This window comes from Salvelinus fontinalis, chromosome 11 (genome assembly GCF_029448725.1).
Source record: "Salvelinus fontinalis isolate EN_2023a chromosome 11, ASM2944872v1, whole genome shotgun sequence".
Lineage (NCBI taxonomy): Eukaryota > Metazoa > Chordata > Actinopteri > Salmoniformes > Salmonidae > Salvelinus > Salvelinus fontinalis.
In genome coordinates this window covers 45,394,197-45,420,938 of record NC_074675.1, presented here as the reverse complement: position 1 = coordinate 45,420,938, position 26,742 = coordinate 45,394,197, and the positions used below count along the sequence as shown (strand labels likewise).

Here is a 26,742-nt window from a genome sequence, read left to right as displayed (position 1 = left end):
TTTCTTTCTGTTGGGTCATCAGGTTAATACTTTATTTGTTTGATTGTAGCGAAGAGGAGAGAGGAGAATAAGAGGAAAGAGTTAAAGAAACATGGAAGTAAACAAACAAGGGACTTTGGGAAAGCTGTGGCTACAAGCCTTTGTATCAAATCCAGAGACAACGTTATCAGGCAACATTAAAACATTTTATATTTGAAGAAGAAAGAAAACGATAACGTATTTGTGGACTCTAAAAACTATGGCACAGTATTTACCTAAACATACACAATACCAAACTGTTTAGCCACACCCCTAGAACTATGACCAGCTTCATAGCACACTAAACCACATGGTTTTTCTTCAAGTTATTTGCCATTTTGATCAATTCAGCCATATACCATTTACATTTCTTATGCCATAAAAAGGCACCTTGTCTGAAATCTGGAAGATCCTCACCATTTCAATACAGCTACGTTTAAATATATCAAAGCGGAGGCACAATTCATTTGAACTTACTAACCATACCGTAAATGTGTATATCATCACCAGAATTCAATCTTTATGTCTATTTGCAGGCCTTTGGTCAATGATTGATTGCCATGATGGCAAAACTATGGCATAAGAAATGTTTTTCACAAAACACAAATATGTCCATATAGTGAAATGGCCTCCGATAGGTATAGTATGGAGAGAGTCTTTACAGCTGGGTAGGGGGGGGCTCTGGAACAAAACCACTGAAAAAGGCAACAAAAAAAATACAGGAGGTCCCTATACCCCGAGGGATATGCTGCATAGAAGCAGATTTGTTTTGGTTTTCCTTTTTCACAGACACACACACACACACACACAGAGATGCGCGCGCACACACACACACACACACACACACACACACACACACACACACACACACACACACACACACACACACACACACACACACACAAAAGGCTTGTAACCACACCCAAGTGGAGGCCGCAAGCCCCTGCGGTTGGTCACGCTGTGTTTTCGTCCTCCTGCCCGAAACTAACAGCGCAGCGGTGGCATCATACACACATACCCATTACACACTTCAAAGAGGTGTTGTAAAGTGTGTGTTTGTTTGGGGAGGAAGGGGGATAATTGGACAGCTCCCATACTGATTCTGAGAAATAAACGTGGCAGCTGCTCTTTTTGAAGGGGTTATACTCCGGAACAAATACAACCGAGACAAAACCGAGATTGAGAGTTGAGATAATGGGGGAAAAGGACAGGATGTGGAAGGAAAAAAGAAACAAAGTTATGGGGAAGAGAAAGTGAGTGATTTTGGATACCTAGGAGGATATAAACTGTTAGGAAGCGAGTGTTGCTCATGCTTTAGTGGATACAGAACCCAAGTTTCTTGACTTTCCTAGGACTGTACAGTATATATGCATACCAGACTTCATAACGGCTCTTTACACATGTTATTTTTCAAGTCAGAAAAACTGAAATCCATCTACCTTTAATGCATTTTGTACTTCAATAACCTCTTGACTAAAATTACATTCATATTTATAAGTGTACTCAAACCCCCTTTTGCTGAATCCACGTTTGTCTAGCTAGCAAAAGGGGGTAGAAAAAGTTAAACAAATCAAAAAATGTAGTGTAACAGATAAATCACACAGAGAAAGACTTAGAACAGGAAAAAGTCCCACAGGATTCTGGGAAACTCAGAGCGGCACAGTGGATGCTGCTAAGCCCGGCCGTTCAACACCAGCTCTGTGGGAGACGATTACGTCACCTCTCGCTTCTCTACCCCAGAGCGCAGAAGGAGGGAGGAGAGGAGCTATTGGAACACAAAAAGCTGTCTGAGACAAGCAGACCTCAGTGTGGCGTGATCTTACTGCGTCTTCCGACTCCATTCGCCTTGTCCTTTTCTATCTCCTTACAGTAGAGGGGGAGGGGTCTTTTTGATTCTACATCAAGATGTAGGAAGCTCCGTTGAGGGTACTGACCTAGGTGCGCCCTGGCCTCTGTGTTTCTCTTTTAATCTCTCTTAGGATCACAGGAATTGCCCTACCCTGATTCCATCTCTATGTATTTCCTTGTACACTCCCCCTCTCTTCAACACGGCCTAGCAAATAGAGTGGGTCTTTGGTGGACACCAGGGGGCATCAGGGGGAGGAAAAAGGCCACAAGAATAAAAAGGTTGACTGATTCTTGTATTATTTTCAATCCTTGGAAGAAATGAGATGAGTACAAGGAGAACTGGAAGTGTATGGTCTACACTAGCCTATGATTGTCACCCAGTGGCCAGCTACAGAACACGTACATAACAGCTACAAGTGTCACGTCTTCCCCGCCCTTTTCTAGGAATGTTTTCCAGCTGTTATACACAAGGTAAAAACTAACATGAACCTCGAAGCAGACCTGGACTGAAAGTCATCTGGCCACTATGGTCTTAGGTTAGTGACCCGGACTGACAGTCATCTGGCCACTATGGTCTTAGGTTAGTGACTCGGACTGAAAGTCATCTGGCCACTATGGTCTTAGGTTAGTGACTCGGACTGAAAGTCATCTGGCCACTATGGTCTTAGGTTAGTGACTCGGACTGACAGTCATCTGGCCACTATGGTCTTAGGTTAGTGACCCGGACTGACAGTCATCTGGCCACTATGGTCTTAGGTTAGTGACCCGGACTGACAGTCATCTGGCCACTATGGTCTTAGGTTAGTGACCCGGACTGAAAGTCATCTGGCCACTATGGTCTTAGGTTAGTGACTCGGACTGACAGTCATCTGGCCACTATGGTTTTAGGTTAGTGACCTGGACTGAAAGTCATCTAGCCACTATGGTCTTAGGTTAGTGACCTGGACTGAAAGTCATCTGGCCACTATGGTCTTAGGTTAGTGACCTGGACTGACAGTCATCTGGCCACTATGGTCTTAGGTTAGTGACCTGGACTGACAGTCATCTGGACACTATGGTCTTATGTTAGTGACCTGGACTGAAAGTCATCTAGCCACTATGGTCTTAGGTTAGTGACCCGGACTGACAGTCATCTGGCCACTATGGTCTTAGGTTAGTGACCTGGACTGACAGTCATCTGGCCACTATGGTTACTAGAGGCAACATAAGCTCACAAGATCGGTAATTGACGCAAATACAGATTCTACTCCAGGCAAAAGGTTCGCTAGAGTTGCTGCTTTGTGAACTGGAAATAGAGGAATTCCTTCGAATGCTTCTATGCACTGACCTATAATGCCTAGTCCATCTAGTGTTAGAATGTTGCTAACACCTCAGAACCCCATGTAACGATCAGCACTCAGATGGCAGCCATACAGCCACACACACACATCCACACACACATCCACACACACATCCACACCAAACAAGCAAAATCCCACCTCAGCGTGCACAAACAGAATTCCTACATACTGTGCATGTTACCTGCTCATATAAAGCTCTCACAGACACTTGGAGCACAAGTTTACTAAAGCAATCACACATATCACACACTCACACAGTGTATTTTAATGCTCCGACTACCACTGTGTCGAATGATGTCCTTTTTGGCTGATCCCTTCTGTCCCTAAAACAAAGCCTCCCCCGTATTTATTATGCGGTCAACAGAATGGGAAGCGGACCGAAACAAATGATTCGCAAAACACACCCTGTTAGCTGTTGTTATTCTTATATTATAGATATTGTCATAACAAGTTTGAGAGGACAATTAATCAAGCTCTAGAACTATTACTACTGAAAGACGTGAGAACAGAAACCAGAGGTGAATGGGGAGAGCCAGAGGAAAGGAGAGGGGGATATCCGTCTCTAATGATGGATCTGTCTTTTTTCTCTCCTCCTCTTACTTCACTCCCCCACTTCCCATCATCCCTCCTCCTGATTCAACGCTTTGGCTCTGATCGCTACTTTACAAAAGAGAGGCAGGGGACTGTGCAAGTGTACTCACTACAAAGGAGCCGATGGCACCCTTCCTTCTCCACTACAGGGACTGGTCGTCCGCTTTGAAATATTCCTCAGATGTCGTTTCTTTATACACCTTCTACAACTTTCCGCTGCTGTTGTCCCGCTGTTTCTTGCTGCTACCGCCGCTGCTGTTGTAGAGGCTGGGGTTACCCACTAGGTGGTGTGGCGCCATGCCAGCGTAGGGACCAGCTGCAGCAGCGTAGTTGAAGAGGGCAGGGAGGAAGGGCAACGGCTCCACCTTCTCCCCCCCGGGGGCCATCATGTTCAAAGCCATGGGCAGGGTGGCCAGGTTGTAGGGGTAGGCCAGCAGCTGCGGCCCGTAAAGCAGGTGGTAGGGGTCGGGGTAGAATGGCAGTTTGGCAAGATCCCCGGTAGGCACCATCTTCCCCAGCGGCCCGAAGGCGAGTGGCCCCGTCGGGTAGGACATGAGCAGGTTGTCCTCCTGCTTCTTGCCAGAGCGGTAGCCACCCTGGACGATGAGGGGCAGCGGGTAGTCCTGCATGGGGTATCCCCTGGCAGTGACCTCCCCTCTGTGAGGGTCTCTCGATGGCGCTGGGGAGTGGTCCAGGGGCTCTTCCTCGGACGGTGGGGGGGCCCGGGGGAGCAGCAGGGCATGGGCAGAAGGGCGGTCGCTGCCACTAACCGACCCAGGGGGCAACTGAAACCTCTCGAGACCCTGTGTGCCCTGTCGGTTGGCCTGTATCAGTAGGTCCATGGCAGTGGGGAAGCGGCGGGGAGACTTGGAGGGCCGCCTCTGCAAGGGTGGGCTGTTAATAGTAGTTTGAATTGGTGTGTGTATCGGGGATGGTGCGGGACTAATCGGCTCCTCTTTGGGTACCAGGAGGGTCCCCTCCATGTCTCTGGGCTGCTCCTGTAGTGATGCTCCCCTTGACTGCTGAGCCCTCTCCATCTCCCTTTCTCTCTGCCTCTCCCTTCCCAGCTCTCTGTCCATCTCCCTCTCCCTCTGCTTCCTCCTTCCCAGCTCTCTGTCCATATCCCTCTCCCTCTGCTTCCTCCTTTCTATCTCTCTGTCCATATCCCTTTCCCTCTGCCTCCCCCTTTCCAACTCTCTCTCCATATCCTGTTCCCTTTCCAGCTCTCTCTTCATCTCCCTCTCCCATTCTCTCTGCCTTTCCCTCTCCACCTCCCTCTCCCTGGCTAGAATCGAGGACATGGTCAGGTCTTGTGCTTGGTTGGGACTGGGGCTCCTGGACAAGGGTGGGACCCTGAGATCTTGGGCCACTGGTGAGTTCTTAAAACCAGCATGATGGAGGAGGCCCATCCCACATCCCTCCCTCAGTCCTTTTCCCACAATATCCCCCTCCTGCTTCACACCACAGACCCCTTGGAGGGGCAGTGTCGTCATGGCAACGGACAGAGGAGCAGCAGTATGGCTGATTCTCATCTGCAAGGTCGGGGGCATATTTGGAGAAGTGACAGGTGCAGGGCTGGTCCTCCTGTGGTTCTGACCCTCCAGACTCCTCTTCCTGGGGGTCCGGTAGTCCAGACATTCAGCTCCGCTGCTCATGACCAGCACACCCTGGAGGGCCGAGGAGCAGCAGAGAGAGGGAGATGGTGTCGGCCGGTCGGCTGTGGGGATCTCTGGAGGGGGCTGAATAATCTGAGGACTGGGCTCTCTGTCAGGAATGGGAGTTGTGAGTTCATTAAGTTCTTTGAGTTCAAGGCCGCTGCACAGTGTTGGAGTTTGGTGCTCTGCTTTCACCTCGCTAGGCTGGCTCGCGCACTGCAGCGGCTCTATGGCCTCGCTACTATGCTGTGTCTCTGGGATAGGGTAGCTGATAACTGGGACAGAGTGAACAACGGGAACATGGTCACTTGTGGTATCTACGTCTTTGCTAACAGTGCTAACTGTTGTCTCTGCTGCTGCTGCTGTTTTTGACTCTGTCTGCGTCTCCTCCTTTTCTCTCTCCGGGGAGCTGCTTAACTCGTGTCGCCTCACGTGGCGGTTTAGCGCTGAGGATGTCTTGCACACCTTATGGCACTGCGGACAGGTGTGTCTCGCCAACGACCTCCTGCTTAGGCGACTTGGACTTCCCTTCCCTAGTATAACCCTTTCTCTCGCCCTGTCTACCTCTGTTAACTCAGTCTCTGTCTCCATGCCCTCATCTCGTGACAGACACCCCGCTCGGGATGGCACAGACGAGGGGTTGGGGGCTTTGGGGTGCTGGGATCTCTGGTGGTCCTCTAGTTGGTCCCTGGAAGGGAAGGGGGCCCTACAGAGGAGGCACACAAACTCCAGCAGGTGGCTAAGCTCGTGTTTATCCCGCTTCCTGGAACTGGAGAACCAGCGGCCGCACGTATCGCACTCCGACGCACTCCCATCGGACCAGGGCCGGCATTTTGTGTCCATAGGGGGGACTGAGGTAGACAATGGGGGCTGGGGAGAGACCAGGGGAGGATCAGCGGGCTTAAGGTGGGCTTCCCCGATTTCTTCATCCCCCTCTTTGTCCTTCTCTTTTGAAGGTATAGAGGAAGTACTGAACAATTCAGGTGCCTCTCCCTCCTCCTGCTCCATGTGATCTTTCACCTCCCCCACTTCCTGCTCCACCTCATCCATCTTTCCATCCTCCTCCTCTTGGTCCTCCTTATTCACATGGTCCATGAGTCTCTCTGCCCTCCTCATTAGCCGGAGGGAGCGTTTGTAATGGAGTTTGCGTTGCCAGTTCTTTGTTTTGTGGGCATGAGGGGCCTTCCTCTTGGGCTTGTATGAGTAGTAGGGCCTCCAGAGGTTGTCCTCATCGTCCTCACTCTCCCCCTGCTTGCGCACCTCCTGGCGGAAGTAGTACTCTCTGACCTTGCCCGTGGCTTTGGGGCTTTTCTTCCGGCTGTCCCCCTCTCCATTTTCTCTCTCTCCATCTCCTCCTCTCTCCCCCTCAGCTTCGACGCTAGAGCTGCGATGGGAGCGATGTTTGTGGTGGTGGTGGTGGGAGTGGCGAGGTTCCTTGGAGTCATGTGGGGAGGAGTCCGTCCTTTTGGCTCTGGAAGGAGGGGGGCTCCTGTCCCTCTTGAGGTCCGTCTCGGAGATGCTGCGTTTGACCATGGCCTCCTCGCCTATCCGCACCGTGATCTGGCACAGCGGCCCAGCCCCTTTGCCCTCTGACCCTGTGGACAACTGTTTGGCTGAGGAGCTGTCACTCTTGCTGTGCCCCTTGCGGGACTTATGATGGGACCTACCTGTTTCTGATCTCCTCTCCCCTTCCTCTGTGGCATCTGAACTGTCCACTAATTTAGCTCTCTTCCTATGGCTCTCCATACTTTCCCTGTGAATTTTAACAGGCTTTGCACTGACCTTGGGGAGTGTCTGGCTGTTGCTAACTTCAGGGGAGGAGCTGCTCAGGGGGCCTTTCCCGGCCCCAGAGGTGACCTGGTTGCTATGGACAATGACGGATGGCGCCACTGTGCCATGCACTATGACGGAGGGCTTGGAGTGGCCGTAAGTGATGACAGAGGACAAACCCAACTCTGGGCTACCGCTGACCTTTGGAGTTTTGACTTTGTTATGAACAGATGCCTTGGAGCCACAGCTATCTACCTGCTCTGACTCTGCCTCTCTGTCAGCTACTCTCCCTAAGGACATACCTATTAGGGAGGGGGGCAGTGTGGGGATCTCTCCCTGCTCTAGGCCCACTGAAAGGGGGAAGCCGGCAGGGAACTCGTCAGGGTCAGGCTTCACACCCTTGGGTAGAGAGCAACTGATGAGGCTGTGAAGGTCCAGGGAGCCGGGCAGGCTGCAGTCCAGGGGCTGAGGCAAGGGGACGGCAGAGGGGTCAGACGGGGGCAGCAGCAGGCTGTTGGCCAGGGAGTCACTGTAGGTCTTGTAGGGTCTCTTCTGGGAACGCATGGGGAGCAGGCGGTAGAACTTGAGGGCGTTGACCTTCTGCTTGTAACCGCCGTTGACTGTCTTTTCGCTGGAGATGAGGCCCGGGCTGATGCCGTGGAAAGCCTTCTGGTGGGTCTTCAGGTTGTAGTACGTTGCGAAGGCCTCCCAGCAGAAGATGCACTGGTAGCGTCGCTCGCCCGTGTGCCACACCTCGTGCTTGGTGCGATACTCGGCCAGGGCGAACACCTTGTCGCAGAAGTGGCAGGGGTACTTGCGGCGCCACGAGTGCACGTTGGAGTGACGCTTGAGGCTGGACAGGGTCATGTAGGAGCGCTCGCACACCGAGCAGAAGTAGATGACGTGGCCGTCCACCACCTTGACAAAGTGGTCCTCATCCCCCACCAGCTCTGACACGTCGCCTTCATGCCGAACCAGGAGACCTCGCCCTTTTTTCCCTTTGCCAGGCTTCATATCCTCTTCACTTGCCCCCACAATCTGTCCTCCCTCCACCCTAACCTCCCCTTCCTCCAGGGGCTCCTCTTTGGCCAGGATGGGGAGAAGGGGGATGCTAGATGGGAGGGCCGGGTTCAGAGCGTGCGTGCAGGAGGCCTCGTGGGACTGCAGTCTCTTGTTGTGTATGAAGGCTTTGCCACAGTGCTGGCAGCTGAGGGCCCGGCCTCCACGGTGCAGCCGCATGTGGGCCGTGAGAGACAAGGCGGAGCTGAAGAGGCGGTGGCACACCCCGCATATCAGCTCCGGCTTGGGGCCATCTAGGGGGGTGGAGCAGGAGTGAGGAGGAAGAGTGAAAGACTCAGAGGGGTGAGGAAGAGGAGGAGAAAGGTGGAGGTTGGGCGGGCGTAGGTTTGTTCCAACTTGGGGGCTGCCCACCCTCCCACCTTTTTTCCCTGTTTTCTCCTTTCTGTCTGTGCCCCGCCCCCCCTGGCCCCGATAGGCCACGGTGCTCAGGTTGAACAGGATCTGTGCAGTCTTTGAGGGTGAGGCCGTGCCATTGGTCAGTCTGTGACCCTCCCCTGGGTAACCACTTAAAGGTCCATTGGAGGACCTGGGGGGGAACCTGTGGAACTGGGAGTCCAGACCGGCTTTGAAAAGAGGTGGGAGGGATTTGATGTCCTTTTTGACCAGTGCGGTAAGATCCATAGGAGAGGAAGAGGAGGAAGGGGAAGAGGAGGCGGAGGAAGAGGACGGGGAGCTGTCCCGCTGGGGGGGGTTAAAGGGCCGCCGTTTGTCTGTGGTGGTGGCATCCAGTTTCCACGCTGACCCCTCGTTGGACGCCTTGGAGCCCGAGAAGGGATGTCGGCGGCGGGGGTAGGATGTGGCTGAGGAGGGGCGGTGGTTGTGAACGGTGAGGGCGGCGGGCAGGGCGGCGCTGAGGGGGAAGCTGAGGGTGATCTTAGCGTTCTCGGGGCCGTCTGCCTCATCATTCATCAGCCCCTCCATCATGGCTTCCCCTCCTCGGCACTGCCTGCTTTTACCCTTCATCTGCCCTGGTTCCGCCTCCTCTTCTTCCTCAACCAGATTGGTCAAGATGGGCACCCTAAGGCTGAGGCCCGCCTCCGACAGACGCCTGGTCCCCTTGGAGCCCTGGCGGGCAACACGGGAGGAGTAGATGAAGTCAAGCAGGTTGGACAGCACACTGGACTGGAAGTTAGGCAGGTCCAGCTCAGCCCCCTGGATTAGCCTGGAAGAGGGGGTAGATGGCGGGTAGCTGCTGCCTAATACAGGAGTCGTAGGCGGTGGGGAAGACGTCGGCAGTAGCAGCTGGCGGAAGTACTGGCAGCAGGCGGCCAACTTGGCGTCGCTGGTGGCGATGAGGTTGACGTCACAGAAGAGGGTGGGCCCGGCAGGCAGGCGTTGCTCGTTCAGGCGTAGCAAGAAGAGGCCTGCGTGGAGGGGGTCCAACACCTCCAGCCAGGACACCATGACCGGCCCCCAAAACCTGAGAAATGACAAGAAGAGATGAGTGTTAAAGCTAGAATGGATCCCTGCATGCGAGTTTGTAAGTCGCTGTGGATAAGCACTATATTTGAATGTATTATACAAGAAAGAAAATACCCATTCCTATCCAAAAAGATTCCTTCATGATCCTAAGGAAATGATGCTAAGTAAATGATGCTAAGGAATTGATGCTAAGGAAATGATGCTAAGGAAATGCTTAAAGTTACTTAAGAGCGCAACAAACGTCAACTGATGTTAAAATCCAAAAAGGAATGGCGAGAGCAGGGAAAGAGAGAAGAAGAAGGAATATGTGGCAATGCTGGTTTAGATTTCAGCACACAGAGACTGGAAAGAAATTCCAGGGATCCATCTTGGCTGTGTCACAACATTCACGTCGCCTAATTGGAAGGCGTTCAGATTTAATCAAGATTTAATCAAGATTCCCCTGGAATAGAGTGTTGACTTGCATCCCATAGCCCTGTGGACTTAAAACAAATAGGTCCCGTTTAACAGACATGGTGGGGGGAAAGGGCGGTGATTCTCATCACAGCCTGCTGACCCATTCCTGGTAGTGGTCAGAAGCTGCCGGCCATGACTCTAACCATTATTGGTGAAGGCAGAGGGAGAGAGAGAGGGAGGGAAGGAAAGTGGAAGCCAAGGAGAGAGGCAGGGAGGCAGGGTAGGGGAGGATAGTGGAGGAGGGGTGTTTTTCCGCCCGCTGCATCCGGTTCTGTCGCAGTTAAGCTCGAGAGGACGAGCAAAGATCGACGGGGCGCTTCCCATTTCCATTCTAATTCTAGCAGCGATTGCGGCAGATCCACTCGCCTGCTATCTATTCATACACGCCAGCTCGCAGATTCGCCTGCAATAGGCAATTTTATTGTAATGACTTATTTAGCACAGGCCGTTCTGTGGGGTCTGCAGATTGGGGAGATGGATGTTGAGGCCTTAATGATGCGACAAAAAGAAAAATCCACAGTCATGCTTTTCTGCTTGTGTTTTCAAGCAGCAAGGCAGAAAGGCCTCTGTAAAATTCCACAGGCAGCCCTGAACAGGCAGAAACTAGGTCAGCACTGTTATTGCAGAGGGAAGAGGGAGAGAGAGAGAGGGAGAGAAAGGAAGAGAGAGGGCCAGGCTGGAAACAGGAACACACATACACACAGCACAGGCCGACGGAAAGGCAGATAGCGCACAGACAGACAGACACAAACACATCCCCATTGGCAGAAATGCACGCAGTCATATATACAGGCACCAGCAAGCACCCACAGCCACAAAAACAAACTACTGATGTAATGGGTGTAAAACTATATGTAAAACAATGGGGTGAAGCAGGGGCGCAAACCGCAACAGACAGAGATTCTGTATAGGTGGAATGAACTGAATTACAGAACAGAATAAGAGGAGCTTTGAAGAGGATATAAAGGGGGAAAGGGACACGCCACCCATACACTGAAATGATACACAACGAAATACACAGTAAAGTCGCACAACTACGCTGCTAATCCCACTTGCTCTGTATTTACCCGGATATACAGGCAAACACAGTGACTATTTTGGCAATCTACCTCTATAGCCCTATTCGCACGAGACTATTATTACTATAGAATGTCGGTTATGTAATTATTACTCCAGCACAAAACGGACGGGATTAGTTTTACCAAACTGCCCCTGTAAATCATTTTATTTTCTTCATTCAAAATTGACCGTTATGACAGAAGCCTGGAGGCTCTTCAAATGTCTAGGGATAGCCTAATGACCTTCAGGTCAAAGATAGTCAGAATAATAATCAATATCAATAACAACCATGAACTAACCTACGCAGACATTTAACTACCTGACGGATTTGGCAATTTATCAATTCATTGGCACAATATCGTCCACTTCATCTTAAAGAAGAGAAGTACGGCACTAGGAAAGTTGATACATGACAAAACAGTTCATTCATCTGTAGGCTACGGGCATAGCACTTTGTTTTACGCATCAATTTGGACTAGTATTATCAGAGAACCTGGGAGTTTAGCAAAAAAAACTGTCGGTTTTTAGGGCTGGAATAATAACTACATGCCAAGTAAAAATGACTGACATGGCAGATTCTGACAGAACTAAAATTACAAATGTGATGATTTGTGCTCATGCCCAGTAAAACATATCCCGTCCAAATACGGCTTAACTTCCTTCATACTGGACACAGAGACATAAAAGTTCATCTGACTCGGGGGAAGTAGATGAAAGACCTCATTGCCAAAATCCTGAAGTCTCCCTTTAAAGTAGATGTGTCTTCTTGAGAAATATGTGGATATGTTTACTGTGCAGTCTGCTCTGACAACACACTGTCACTTGTTATTAGTCCCGTGTGGCTCAGTTGGTAGCGCATTGAGCTTGCAAAACCAGAGTTGTGGGTTCGATTCCCATGAGGGACCAGTACGAAAAATGTATACACTCACTACAGCAAGTTGCTCCGGATAAGAGTGTCTGCTAAATGACAAAAAATGTAATTTAGAAGCCAGCTACTTGTAGGCGGACATGGTGTGAGGGCAAAAAAATGTCACGATTTCATCTGGTGTTTACGCCGCAAATGGGAAAATGTGTCTGCCGCCCTCTCTCTCTTCATCTTGCTGTGACGCACACAACTGCCTCTCCACAAACAGGCCCTGAACAACGGACTGGCCAAGCGTGACGGGGAGATTTACACACACACACACACAACACAATCACGCACCACGCGCATGCATACACACCCTCCCCCCTCACACACGCAAGCATCTGACCCTCAGTGTGCCAAGGACCCAGCCTCGCCCCCACAAAATACAGCGCCCTTCTGAAGCACAGTGTTCCGCACAAACAAACATGTCCGCCGAAGGATTGTACATCTATTTTCACCCACGGTGCTGCAAAAAAACAAAAACACAAAAAAACAGAACAGCAAGTGCAGGTACGGTTTGTGTGGCACAAATGACTGACTAAGCTACGTAGATGAACACAAGGCAGAATCACAACGTCAGCAAGAGGAAAAACAGAAATGCTACACTCGGGTCACAGTGACCATGCCACTATTAAAAGTACCTAGAGTCCTAAATCAGTTAGTATGCAATGGCTCCGATCGCGTCTCCTTTATATGTACAGCTCAGCCATAGACTAGTTACTGCAAGAGACTGGTGGGTGGGTTTCAGCCAGCACGCGGGGGGAAATGTGGGGGGCCGGATTGGAGTGTGTGGGGGGGTTTACTCGTTCCGCACTGTGAGCGAGCGGAGTGGGATTGTGGAAATAGGAAGGTGTCGGCTGGGTTCTCCCCAGTGTGAAACGGCCAGCAAGGGGGGCGCCAGTTGGGTCGTGAAAAGGGGGCTGTCGTTGGAGACAGAGAGGGAGAGACACTGAACTCTCCACAACCCCCCGGCCCAGAAAACATGGAGGAGCCAGCCAGATGGGGCAGAGGGAGGAGGAGGAGAAGAGGAGGGGAGGAAGGGAGGTTGGTATGGGTCGGGGAGTGGTTCAGAGGAGTGGTGGGTGGAGAGAGGAGGGGTGGAAGGGTAGATAGTGTAACTTCAAACACATCTCTTCCTGGTCCAGATTTCATGGTTTCCTTGTCTTTCAGATCCTGCTCAGCGTGTCAACAATGCCCCCCCTCCCCCCTCAGTGTAATCTGTGGTATCGCTACAATTTGGCATGCCACTCCACGCACCAGCGAGCCTGTCCCATGTTAAAACGCCACACTCCATGGTCCGTTAGCTCTCAACCCGGCACATAATTATCATAATTCTGACCCCTGTAATAGAGAATGGAAACACAACACCCACTGACCTTTTTGGGGTAATTCCAAAACCATTTTCAATTTTGCACACAGTCCCTCTGAAGATACAGTGCAGGTCCGTTAGGTGTGTGCAGCGTAAAACAATACAACTTTATTGTCCACACTTACAGCGAACAACAGAAATGTGTCTTCTGCTCTCTTAATTTCTCAACCGTACGACTAGAGTGCATCCCCCAGCAAAGGGACAAATCCTGACTTTATAGATGCATACATAACTCAAAGTTCTGGCCAAATCATACTTCTGCGGAAGTCATTCATATCAACAAGAGATTTATGCGTAACATTGCACGCTGAAATCTCAATTTCAGAATTGGACAATTGGAATGGCTTAAGTGGAAATTGTACACAAAACCAACATTGCCAGGGTATTCAAGTCTTCCATTGGATACCATTGACATAGTCTAGCCAGTATACAAACAACAAGTCAAACAGAAAACTGTTGGCTGGAAATTCATCAACTGCCACTGGCGCTAAGCAACGAGGCTCCCTATAACTCCTGACCTCTGACCCCTAAAGCCCGTGGCATTGTAGGTCATATTTCCCATACAGTGAAGGCAGAGGCTTGGTGGCCATGGTGACCAGGAATGTGGAAATATTTGGCAGAGGGACTGTTGTTTTGGAAAAAGAAAGCAGGGTTGGTTAGGGAAACAACAATGGGTTTGTGATGTTAAAATGCCCTCCAAGGCTTAGCAAGAACCTCCTTCCGCTTCCAAAATAACAACCTGGCACTAGAAGGATATTTTGATGACACACCAAAGAACAGACAGAAGAGACGAGAATAATTTAACCTCGGCGCTAGATTCGCTATCAGGGACGTGTATGTGCAAGTTTTTCACCAACTCCTTGGGTCATTTTGGGAGTTAAGTTGGCTGACCAGTCACAGTGAAAACAGGTTTCCCTAAAACACAGAGCCCATGTCATGCTCACGTCTACCGCCTTGCTCTGACACACATTAGCTAGACCCCCCAATCTGGAGTGTTTCATGCAGATGCGAAAGACGCAGAGATTTTTTAAGTTTCATCACAATCTCTGAACGAGTCATCGCTCCTGAAAAAGAACTGCGTGGTACGCCAGCGAGACCGAGGAGGAGGAGGGAGACAAGGCCTCTTATTGGCACCACACACACACACAGTACACACACACACAGTACACAGACACACACAGTACACAGACACACACACCAACCCTTACACACACTTAAAACAAATATTCCATTTCTCCTGACATACAAAACAACCAGGCAATGGCGTGACTGAGAAAAACAAGCTGACGGAAAAGAGAGAAACATATCAGCCTCCCTTTCACTGCTAGGCAAGCACACAACAAGACAACGTACCTCGGAAAACCTCCTGCTGCATCTCTGCTGCGATGTGTTCTCCCTCCTCTCTCTCTTGCTCGCTCTATCCGCTCTCTCCCTCGGTCTGTGTGAGCGTGCGTCTGCGTGAGTGTGTGTGTGTGAGAGAGTGCAGGCAAGGAGAGACGGCGCACACACAGGCAGCAGTGTGTAAAGACAGAGGGCAGGAGCGACTCTCACACTGTCTCTCTCGGTCTCTCTCGCTCGCTCTCTCTCTCTCGCTCGCTCCCCCTCGCTCTCTCTCCCCCTCGCTCTACTCTCTCTCACTTGCTCTACTCTCTCTCACTTGCTCCACTCTCTCTCACTTGCTCCACTCTCTCTCACTTGCTCCACTCTCTCTCACTTGCTCCACTCTCTCTCACTTGCTCCACTCTCTCTCACTTGCTCCACTCTCTCTCACCTGCTCCACTCTCTCTCACTTCAGTTGTGCACATGATTCTCAGTATTTTTGCCTTTTTTTTTCCCAGCAAGTGAATTCCCCCCCACACCCGAATCCAATCCTCTTTTTATTTGGAAGTGTTGTTCTCCAACCACACACACAGACACACTACTTTATATACACAAAGCCCGGCAAGATAGGGAGGGCGAGAGAGAGAGAGAGAGAGAGAAAGGCAGAGGACGCCATTTAAGCAGTTTGTTACGAGCACTGCCAGTCCCCAAAATGGCTGAAAACAAACAGGAGCGATGCCAACAAAAAAAAAACCTGGGCACTAGGAGAGAGAGAGAGAGAGAGAGAGAGAGAGAGAGAGAGAGAGAGAGAGAGAAAGAAAGAAAGAAAGAGAGGGGGGAGGGGGGAGAAAGAGAGAAGACTACAGACAATAGTTGGTTGGCCGATGGAAGTGAAGTTGCCGGAAAGAGGGAAGCAGAGATCAAAGAGAGTTCGAGAGAGTGAAGGGGTGGGGGAGAGAGAGAGAGAGAGAGAGAGAGGTGGAGAGAGAGAGAAAGAGAGAGAGAGGGATAGCGAGAGAAAGAGAGAGAGAGAGAGAGAGAGAATGGCAGAGAGAGAGAGAGAGAGAGAGAGAATGGCAGAGAGAGAATGGCAGGGACACACTGTCTTTGTTTTTATTGCCTCTGTTAAAAGGGTTCAAGTTTATGGGGAGCGAGTGATGGCGAAAAAGTCAGGTGTGTGTTAGGGTCACTCGCAGTGAACCCCAAAGTCCAACTCCACCCTGCTCTGCTGTATGATCGATTGGTTGACTGACAGTCAAAAGACATCTGCGTGGCCTTGACCTGTTTTTTATGTCAAAATAATAACATCTTCCCTTGCCGTTGTCAGAACGTCTTCGAAACATCAGGGTTCACTAGAAACCAAACGGAAGAATACGCAGCGGGGAGGAACTACCTCAACTCGTCCAACAACAAACTAATTTCCGTTGTAATAAGTTTTGCTACGGTGTGCATTAGTGAATATACCCTTGGTTTGACAAACTCACACACAAATGGGAACCATTCAAAAACGGTGTGAATCTTATGTTCTGTGGGGGGGGGGGGGGGGTAGAGCGAGAAAGAGGGGTAGTGAGGGAGAGAGAGAGCTATATTGCATGCTCCAGATTATTTTATACTAATAGAATTGCTCAGAGAATAAGATTTTCTTTAACAAGTAATTATTGTTAAATTATTGGCAACCCTGTTTTCAGTACTCCAGGACCTTACCCTTGCGAGGATAATGACACAGCCTTTTTCTAAAATTAAAACCACAGGTTTTCAATGGGGTTCAAGTCTGGGACTGATGGTGGTCAATTAACCATTTCTTTGTGGATTATGGGTTATTGTCTTGCTGGAAGATTCACTTGTGGCCAAGTGTCGGCCTCCTGGCAGAGGCAACCAGATTTCTGGCTAAAATATCCTGGTACTTGGTAAACTTCATAATGCCATTGACCTTAAAGAGATTCTCCGGTACTTTTGTATGCTTTTTAGCCAGTAGTTCTGAAGGTAAAGCTCACGAGCCAAAAGTGGTCTCCGAAAACTGCGTATTAGGTCACATACAGTGATCTCTAAAAGTAATGTGACAGTGACCATTTATTGTTGTTTTGGCTCTGTACTCCAGCACTTGGAATTTGAAATGATACAATGACTATGAGGTTAAAGTGCAGACTTTCTCAATCACCATTATTCATGCCTCTCTGAATTATTAAACAGACTTCATGTCTGTGACAGAGACACACCTATGTAGTGAATTGTGCATAGGCATATCAAATTTGTCACTGTCTGAAGAGTCACAATGACAGTTCAAAGAGGCAAACGTTATTTTAAAGGCTGTATACATTATATAGGTGTGTAGGGGGTTACTGGTGGGTTTATTAGCTGCATGCGGGTTGCGTGTGCAATCCGGCAGTGGCCATGTTTATTTGTTTTATGGCAACTTTGTGTGAAGTACATATGTTAGACTAAAGGCTTCACGGACAACATGTTCGGATAATGTGCTGTTTTACCTTTTTGCTAATCTGAGACTGTGAATGTTGTGTATTTTGTGGAATTGCATTAGTGGTGACACTGGCTTACTCATCTAATATGTATATACTGTATTCTACACTATCTATTGCAGCTTAGCCTATGCCGCTCTGAAATTGCTCATCCATATGTTTATATATTCTTATTCCATTCCTTACTTAGATTTGTGTGTATTAGGTATTTGTTGAGGAATTTGTTAGATATTAGGTTTTGTTGTGGAATTGTTAGATATTACTTGTTAGATACTGCTGCACTGTCGGATCTAGAATCATAAGCATTTTGCTACGCTCACAATAACATCTGCTAACCATGTGTACGTGACCAATACAATATGATTTGGGGGGAAATGTAATTTCCCGGGTCTTCTCATTGGGGGGAAATGTGAAGAGTGTTCCCGGGACAGTCCCGAGATCCTAGTTACCCATGTGATTCCCTAGTGTACATACACTATATGTACAAAAGTAAGTGGGCACGCCTTCAAATTAGTGGATTTTGGATATTTCAGCCACACCCGTTGCTGACAGGTGCATAAAAATCAAGCACACGCCCATGCAATCGCCATAGACAAACATTGGCAGTAGAATGGCCTTACTGAAAAGCTCAGTGACTTTCAACATGGAATCGTCATAGGACGGCATGCCACCTTTCCAACAAGTCAGTTTGTCAAATGTCTGCCCTGCTAGAGCTGCCCCGGTTAATTGTAAGTGCTGTTACTGTAAAGTGGACACGTCAAGAAGCATCACTAACTTAACTGTGAAGTGGTAGGCCACAAAAGCTCACAGAATGGGACTGCCAAGTGCTGAAATGCGTAGAGCGTAAAAATCTCCTGTTCCCGGGTTGCAACACTCACTTCCGAGCTCCAAACTACCTCTGGAAGCAACATTAGCACAAGTACTGTTCGTCAGGAGCTTAATGAAATGAGTTTCCATGGCCGAGCAGCAGCACACAAGCCTAAGATCACCATACAAAATGCCAAGTTGACTGGAGCAGTGTAAAGCTTGCTGTCACTGGACTCTGGAGCAGTGGAAACGCGTTCTCTGGAGTGATGAATCACGCTTCAACATCTAGCAGTCCGACGGACGAATCTGGGTTTGGCAGATGCCAGGAGAACGCTTCCTGTCCGAATGCATAGTGCCAACTGTAAAGTTAGGGGGAATAATGGTCTGAGGCTGTTTTCATGGTTCGTGCTGGGCCCCTTAGCTCCAGTGACGGTTAATCTTAATGCTTCAGCATTACAAAGACATTCTAGACAAGTTTGGGGAAGTCCATTTCCTGTTTCAGCATGACGATGCCCCCGTGCACAAAGCGAGGTCAATACAGAAATGGTTTGTTGAGATCGGTTTGGAAGAACTTGACTGGCATGCACAGAGACCTGACCTCAACCCCATCGAACACCTTTGGGATGAATTGGAACGCCGACAGCGAGCCAGGCCTAATCACTCAACATCAGTGCCCAACCCCACTAATGCTCTTCTGGCTGAATGGAAGCAAGTCCTCGCAGCAATGTTCCAACATCTAGTGGAAAGCCTTCCCAGAAGAGTGGAGGCTGTTATAGCAGCAGGGGGGGGGGGCATTATATTAATGCCCATGATTTTGGAATGAGATGTTCGACGAACAGGTGTCCACATACTTTTTGTAATGTAGTGTATGTGTACATCAATGCGCTCTCTCTTGCTCTGCTGTGTGTCATTCAAATGGCAAGTTAAATAAAGGTTAAATAAATAAAAAGGGGCTGAAGCTCATTGGCTAGGACTTGAATTGCTAGGGGGCTGGCCCGTGCGGGGGAAATTTAGGGAAAATGGTGCAACACATCTTCCAGAAAAACAGTCACTTTCAAACTAGGGATTTTGTTGCTAATTGAGGTAAAATAGTAATTCTGCTCATAGATTATGCATGTATGAACGACACATTGATACATCCAGCCTAAAGCTGGAGGTTAAAAAAATACTTAGTAGTTGCCAAAGTTCAGGAGCATGTCTTCAACAAGGGCCCCAGGACTAGTGGAAGCAAAATAGCCCCATAACATCAAAGATGCTCCACCATGTTTTACCGTTGGTATGAGGTATTTTTGTGCATATGCTTCTGTTTTTTTTCCGATGCCAAACCCACCACTGGTGTGCGTGGCCAAAGAGCTCTACTTTTACGTCATCTGGCCATAGCACCGTCTGAGGGGTATACTACGAAGCAAGCTACATCTACTCAGGGTTTTCTAAAGCTAGACAGCTTCAGTTTGCTTCACATTCCAGCTCAGGCTTCATCCGATGGTGGATATTGTTCGTCCGCCTGCCGCTAACTCTAGCAGGTTTGTAACTGCGCGTGGACAATTCAGTGCCACATTTTCATTTTTGCCCAAATCAAAACGAAAGAAAAGTTATCTTCCAAATTCAGGAGGCTATGGTGTGAAATGAACTTTAAGGAGTGCAGTCTTTATTTTAGTACTTTGGTGTGCTTATCGATGCAGAAGCACCGTTATCCCACTCTTAACGATAAAATAATTGTATTAAGTCATTCAAAAGTTTTACTCTGCATGTAGTTTAAACTGTCGTTACTAAATGTGTATTTTGATCAGTATAAAAATAAAAATGTGAACACAAAACACATTTGATTAATAAACAATTTAATCAGTTGTCTTCCTCAATTTTAACCCAAGCACTAATCAAAATCCACAAAGAAATGGTTAATTGAACACAAAAAACAACATTTTGCAATGGTAATTTCAGTCTCCGGGCTTGAAGAGAGCAGACGATGGATATCAGGGATCTGGGACGATTCTGTATGGAGGAATGGTCCAAGATACCTCCCAACGTGTTCTCCAATCTAACAAAACATTTGAGAAAAAGGCTCAGTGACGTTTTCTTCGCAAGGGGAGTGTGCAGGAGTATTGAAAACGGGTGCCAATAACTTGAGCCCTATAAACAAAATCTCTTTCTCTGAGCAATTGTATTAGTATAAAAATAATATAACTTCTCAATTGTATTGAGGGTACAATACAGCTCAGTATTTGTATTATTTATTATATATGTTTTTTTTTGCTTATCTTTATCAAGGGTGCCAATAATTATGGACCTGACTGTATACCAGCACACTTGTCTCCATGGGAACGGTGCTGGGATTGGGTGATGCTGCTGTAACCTCTCCAGCTCTTCAAGGAACTTTGTTGCTTTTCTCTCCCCTCCAATACAGCCTTTCACCAATGGAGAGAGAGAGTCGGTAGGTGACAGAGTATGAGTGTGCTTGCGACAGGGAAAGTGTGTGTTTTTCACATAAAGTGGTGAGTGTGTGTGATTTGGGGGTTGGGTAATTGCAGCTGTTGGCGGTAATTATAGTGAGGGGTGTGCACACATGCTCACGTTACTGGAGTGTGGCTGACCAGTCCCACGAGTGTTTGCCCTGTCTTGTTGCAGTGGCGGCCGGCCACAAACTCTGTATTCAGAGGGAGTCCCGTCGCCCAGCCGTCCCTATTCATGGCGTTTGCCCAAACATGATCATAGCTTTTCATGCTGTGCTACAAAGCGACACACACATCTGAATACACAAAGATGGAAGCGCCAAGGCAGCCATCTTGCTGGAAAACCCGAGCCATTATGGAGTGATACTTTCGGTCGAAGAGTTTAGAACGAGTTTCATTGTAAAACCATTCACCATTCATTTCGTTTTAGAAACTCGTGCCCAACTACACAAAAGCAGTCTTGAAGTAAGTGTGTTGAAAACAGTACAAGAAAAAATACCTTTTGGCCGTTTTGCTGGGCAATCTATATGGAGTGTGCGACTATATTTATTTATTTTTATAGTTTACAATCTATAAACACAACATAAATATATTTTCTCGAAATGTATCATGGTTATTGTCACGTTTGACAGAAAGATTGAAAAATAGGGACCTGAAAAGCATTAAATAATTTCAACAGTGCAATTGATTTCAACAGTGAGCGGACATCATACATTCAACTGCACTTGACTTTGTATTCAATAGAATCCGGTCTCTACAGTATCTGTCATGAGTCCTGCTTGAAACCGCCAGTACTGTGGCTGATACTGATACCGAGGCGGCTACTACTGCATTTCAATGTATTTGACTAGCAGTCTTGAATTCATGGCGGAAGCCTAGAGAAGAACTAGAACCAAAACTACCCCTAAAGAGACAAACCTGCTGAAATGGGATGTCCAGAGATGTTTACCTCAGGTTAAAAGGTCAGGGGTCATCTTAAATGGGAACAGGAAGTGAGTCGCCCCACGAAGGGGTCAGGTTGGCGAGCATTCACTCTGGCCAGCAGACAGAAAAAAATGATTAGAAAATCAATTACACATGCATACTTACATGGGCAACACTTGCACACCCACAAATATGCAGAATTGCATGCAAGCAACTTTGCAAAAGCACACACACATTTTGGAACTCTTCAACGCACACACAAATACATACTATTGCATAATGGCACATGATTTACAGCACACATCATGTCTGTCACATGATTACCTGCATCAATTTGGCAGATGCCCCAAACCAGCAACGTGATCGAACATGCAGCGTGTCACAGCGGATTAGGGCGGCATGCCTTCTGTCTGCGCAACCACAGCTAGTGTTGAGTCACACAACGTGCGCCAGTGAAGAAGGGAAATTAAAACTGAACAACACTGAACGGCGGTGACTAGTGGATAGTGATTTAGTTTAATATGGAGGTGACTAGTGGACACTGATTTAGTTTAGTTTAATACAGAGGTGACTAGTGGATAGGGATTTTGCTTAGTTTAATACGGAAGTGACTAGTGGATAGTGATTTAGTTTAATACAGAGGTGACTAGTGGACAGTGATTTAGTGTAATACGGAGGTGACTAGTGGATAGTGATTTAGCTTCGTTTAATACGGAAGTGACTAGTGGATAGTGATTTAGTTTAATACAGAGGTGACTAGTGGACAATGATTCAGTTTGGTTTAATACAGAGGTGACTAGTGGATAGTGATTTAGTTTAGTTTAATACAGAGGTGACTAGTGGATAATGATTCAGTTTGGTTTAATACAGAGGTGACTAGTGGATAGTGATTTAGTTTAGTTTAATACAGAAGTGACTAGTGGATAGTGATTTAGTTTAATACGGAGGTGACTAGTGGACAGTGATTTAGTTTAGTTTAATACAGAGGTGACTAGTGGACAGGGATTTAGTTTAATTTAATACGGAGATGACTAGTGGATAATGATTCAGTTTGGTTTAATACAGAGGTGACTAGTGGACAGTGATTTAGTTTAGTTTAATACAGAGGTGACTAGTGGACAATGATTTAGGTTAGTTTATTACAGAGGTGACTAGTGGATAGTGATTTAGTTCAATACGGAGGTGACTAATAGATAGTGATTTAGGTTAGTTTAATACAGAGATGACTAGTGGACAGTGATTTAGTTTAGTTTAATACAGAGGTGACTAGTGGATAGCGATTTAGGTTCATTTGGAGGTGCAAAGTGGACATTGATTTAGTTTAATATGGAGGTGACTAGTGGATAGTGATTTAAATTAATATACAACCAAGAGCAAACCTAAAACACATGGTTGCTTCGAGGGGAAAGGAAAGGAGAGGAGGAGAAGGGAACAGGAAAGGAGAGTAGGAAAAGCGAACAGGAAAGGAGAGGAAGAGAAGGGGAAAGGATAGGAAGACAAGGGGAAGGGAAATGAGAGGAAGAGAAGGGGAAAGGAACGGAGAGGAAGAGAAGGGGAAAGGATGAGAAGGGAAAAGGAAAGGAGAGGAGGGAAAGGAAAGGAAAGGAGGGGAGGAGAAGGGGAAAGGAAAGGGAACACCTCTAAAAGAGACTGGAAAAGATTGGTGGAAAATTATCTGGGAGGGGTGACTGATATGGTTTGTGGTGGTGGTGGTGTTGGTGTTGGGGAGGAGGAGGAGGGAGAAGGGGTGGGGGGGATTTTCCACTGCCAGGGAAAGAACGGCTAAATCAAATTAATTAGCTTCTTCATCTCCAGGCAGCTACTCAGGCATGCTGTACTGGCAAAGAGAGGGAGAAGGAGAGTGTACACAAGAGAGAGTGTAGAGAACTTGGTGGAGGAGTGAAGAGCCTGTTATATGTGCTCGATTCAGGAGAGCAGGGAGGGTGGGGGCAGTGGATTGGCGGTATTGGTGAGGGAGGAGTGGGGCATAATTATCCTATAAGCAGGAGAGGAGGGTTGATTTGCTGGTGTTCAGCGGCGAGTAGGAAGTAGCTGTGCGTTGACTGTGTGGCGGGCGGACCTTTAGTGCTGCAATCCGGGTTTATGATACTTCCTGTTCCTAAAATGGCATACTTTTTCAGAGCGCTGTCAACACCCCAGCTCTTCCGCAATGCCTCTTTAAATAGCAGGCACACCTCAATTTGACACCGAAAAAAGAGAATGGATGTGAGGAACAGAAAAAGAAAGAGAAAGGGAGCATGTGAGGGAAAGCGGGGAGTGACTAAATCAAATCATTCCCCAGTGATAAAAAAAGGACAAACACTATGATAATATCGTTGACATCGGGAGAAAGAGAGCGAGAAAGAAAGAGGCAGATGGTCAGAGGCGGTGGCGTCATGCCAGAGAAAACATAACAGAGGCAGAGCAAAAAAACAGAGAGAGAGAAAACAGTGGTTGGGCAAGGGGAGAGTCCGTGCAGCCAGCATCTGGTAGTCTCTACGGCTCAGTATGAGAGAGGGAGGGGGAGGCAGAGAAGAGATGGAGAGAGAATATGGGTGAAGGGAGGAGGTATGGGAGAGAGTGACAGAGGGAGGAAGAACATAAGAGAGAGGGAGAAGAAGAGAGAATAAAGGACAGGGGAGGCAGTGAGGGAGAGGGGAGGTGGTGCGGGTGTGAGCGAGGCAGCAAAAAAGGGGAGAGGTAAATAGAATTAGGGAAAGGGCAGGGCGTGAAGGATAGACAGACCAAGAGAGGGAAGGGGAGATGCCCGGAGTCAGGGGCAGTCCTCTGGGGGAGTATAGGAGGACTCAACCGTGCTGCTTGTGCCAGACTTTGTCGCACTGCACGGAGCCCAGATTAACACTAAACCGATTGTGACGGGAGGTGGGATCAAGTGCAATTAATTTAGCACCTCAGATAGTTCCGGAAAAGAAAGAGGCTCCATAAGCCTTCACACAATGGAACATCACTTGTGTGAATCTCATCCAAAAGCTCTCCGTGCCTCCTGTAGGAAGACAAAGTGTTCCCTCAGACTTGGATTCTTAAATATCAAAGCATCTTAAATTACTAGCATGTTTGCCAAACGACGCAAGAATCACTATAAAAAAATGCCTACGTGAGACAGTTGGATCTGATGGGTGGATGCTTAGGGATGTCTAAAAGAGAACCACTTGGTGACATCATCAAAACAAACAGTAAAGGAGACAGGACATTCCCTGGGCTCCCTGTGAAGGTCTGGGATGCCTTTCAAGAGAACAGCTCGCTTGTTCCGTTTATATTTGTTAAACAAGCAAGAGCGTGCCTCTTACTAAACGTCATGATCCATTTTATTACGAAACAGCGGGACAGTGTATATAAACTGAAACGTCGTAATTTATTTTTATGGAGTTGGAAGCTAAACATTTATGCTTGACCAATTAGTCTGTTAGGTACTAATATTATCAGAATGGGCTGAATCCGAACTTAAATTTCTCTTTTGATCATGTGATTAGACACGGGGTGTAATTCAATAATTGCGGATACTGATTTTCCATAAGGCGCCTTCAGAAGTGATTTGCACAGCAACGTGTCCTGAATGAAAGGAATTCACAATTGATTAAGAAACCGCAGTCCCATGTTGTGACCCGGTCAGGTGGCCTACTGATGTCAAACCTGGCTGAGAAGTCATCAGGTACATGTAACAGGGCTGACCAATCAAGTGCGAATAAACAGTGAGTATTAAGTCAATGACCTGATAGAACCACATTTACCTATGGTATTGCATAGTATGTAATCTCATGTGTTTCGTTAAGATGCTTTATGCGTACCTTTAAAGTGTGGCAGACAAAGACAAGAATACACACACATAGCAAACCAAGCAGAATAGTTAGTAATAGGCCTGCACTACAGGTACATGTGTACCTGGGACATCGGAGGTAAAGGCAGGAATAAAAAGCTACATAATCTAACACTCCCTCCCCACTATTTCCTCCGGCTCTTAGCCTACCTTCCGTCGGAGACGTTTAAACAGGGGTCCAGAATCTCGGAGTCAAAATGGAGTCATTTCTATCTCCTCCCCTGCTGTTCCTGGGTCCCTCCCTATCTCTAAACGTCCCTCCCTTCCTCACTGTGCTACAGAGGACTCCCTCTCTTACTCACCCAGCTCTGTCGCTGGCTCGCACGCTCACATATTGCCAGGCAAACACTGAAAACGAGAACTCCTTCTGGACAAGGGTAATTTTAAGCCCTTCAATGAATATAACACACAAAAACAAGTACGCTCATGTACGTCACCCATCCCACGGAGGACACTAGTCTAAAATTTGAAGTGTTACACACACCCACAAATGACATACTCACAGATCAGTATTCACATGGTAGATTAGTCACCCTCTCTAGGAAAATAAGTCACAATTTACAACTCAGTCACAGAGTGATAAGGTCCATAATCTGGGCCTATGTGGCTCAACATAAAATGTGAACTAAGATAGGGCTACACCATATGAGAAAGACATTAGAATCCATTGACAACTTTAGGACCATGCAAGAGGGGTGGTGCTAATGAAACAACATTAACAAAGAGTATTTTGGACCAGGTTACCTGTTTTGAATAAGCATTATATACATATACTAAGCTGTTGGCATAATACAGTATATTGGACCAGGTTACCTGTTTTGAATGTAGGCAGAATAGGTATTACATTCATATACTATGCTGTTGGCACACAGCTGTTAAGGCTGTCACTTACCCATGCACCAGTGTCTTGTTGCCAGTAGGAGGCTGAGAGCAGGCAGGGGACATTTCCGCATATGAACTGTTGTTGCGCAATTCCATTACAAAGCATGCCATTGGCATCACAGACCATAAGGGGGAGCCAAAAGACTCATAATGGTTTGTTTGTATAACAGTACAGTGGTAGCCTTTTACAGCGCCTTCAGAAAGTATTCACATCCCTTGACTTTTTTGACGTTGTTACAGCTTGAATTTAAAATTGATTAAATAGAGATGTCACTGACCTACATACAATACCCCATAATGTCAAAGTGGAATTATGTTTTATCAACATTTTTACAAATTAATAAAAAATGAGTATTCAAACCCTTTGTTATGGAAAGTCTAAGTACGTTCAGGAGTAAAGATGTGCTTAACAATTCACAAAGTAAGTTGCATGGACTCACTGTGTACAATAAGTGTTTAACATGACTACTACCATATCTCTGTACCCCACACATACCACAAAGACCAGAGAAAAAGCAGACATTGAATATCCCTT

The 26,742-nt window shown here is 47.6% G+C and overlaps 1 protein-coding gene across 2 annotated transcripts; it reads right to left on the bottom strand.

Moving 5' to 3' along the window:
- On the bottom strand, positions 1 to 25,568 carry LOC129865828 (zinc finger and BTB domain-containing protein 38-like). 2 transcript variants are annotated; one of them, XM_055938850.1, is made up of 2 exons: positions 25,476 to 25,568; positions 1 to 9,722 (listed from the first exon to the last, which is right to left on the bottom strand). In XM_055938850.1, exon 2 carries the CDS (start codon positions 9,704 to 9,706, stop codon positions 4,001 to 4,003), a length of 5,706 nt encoding a protein of 1,901 aa, XP_055794825.1. In that variant the 5' UTR covers positions 9,707 to 9,722; positions 25,476 to 25,568; the 3' UTR covers positions 1 to 4,000. The 2 variants fall into 2 exon arrangements, with proteins under 2 accessions (XP_055794825.1, XP_055794824.1); XM_055938849.1 differs by lacking the exon at positions 25,476 to 25,568 and adding an exon at positions 14,869 to 15,470.
- Positions 25,569 to 26,742: the final 1,174 nt, after the last annotated feature.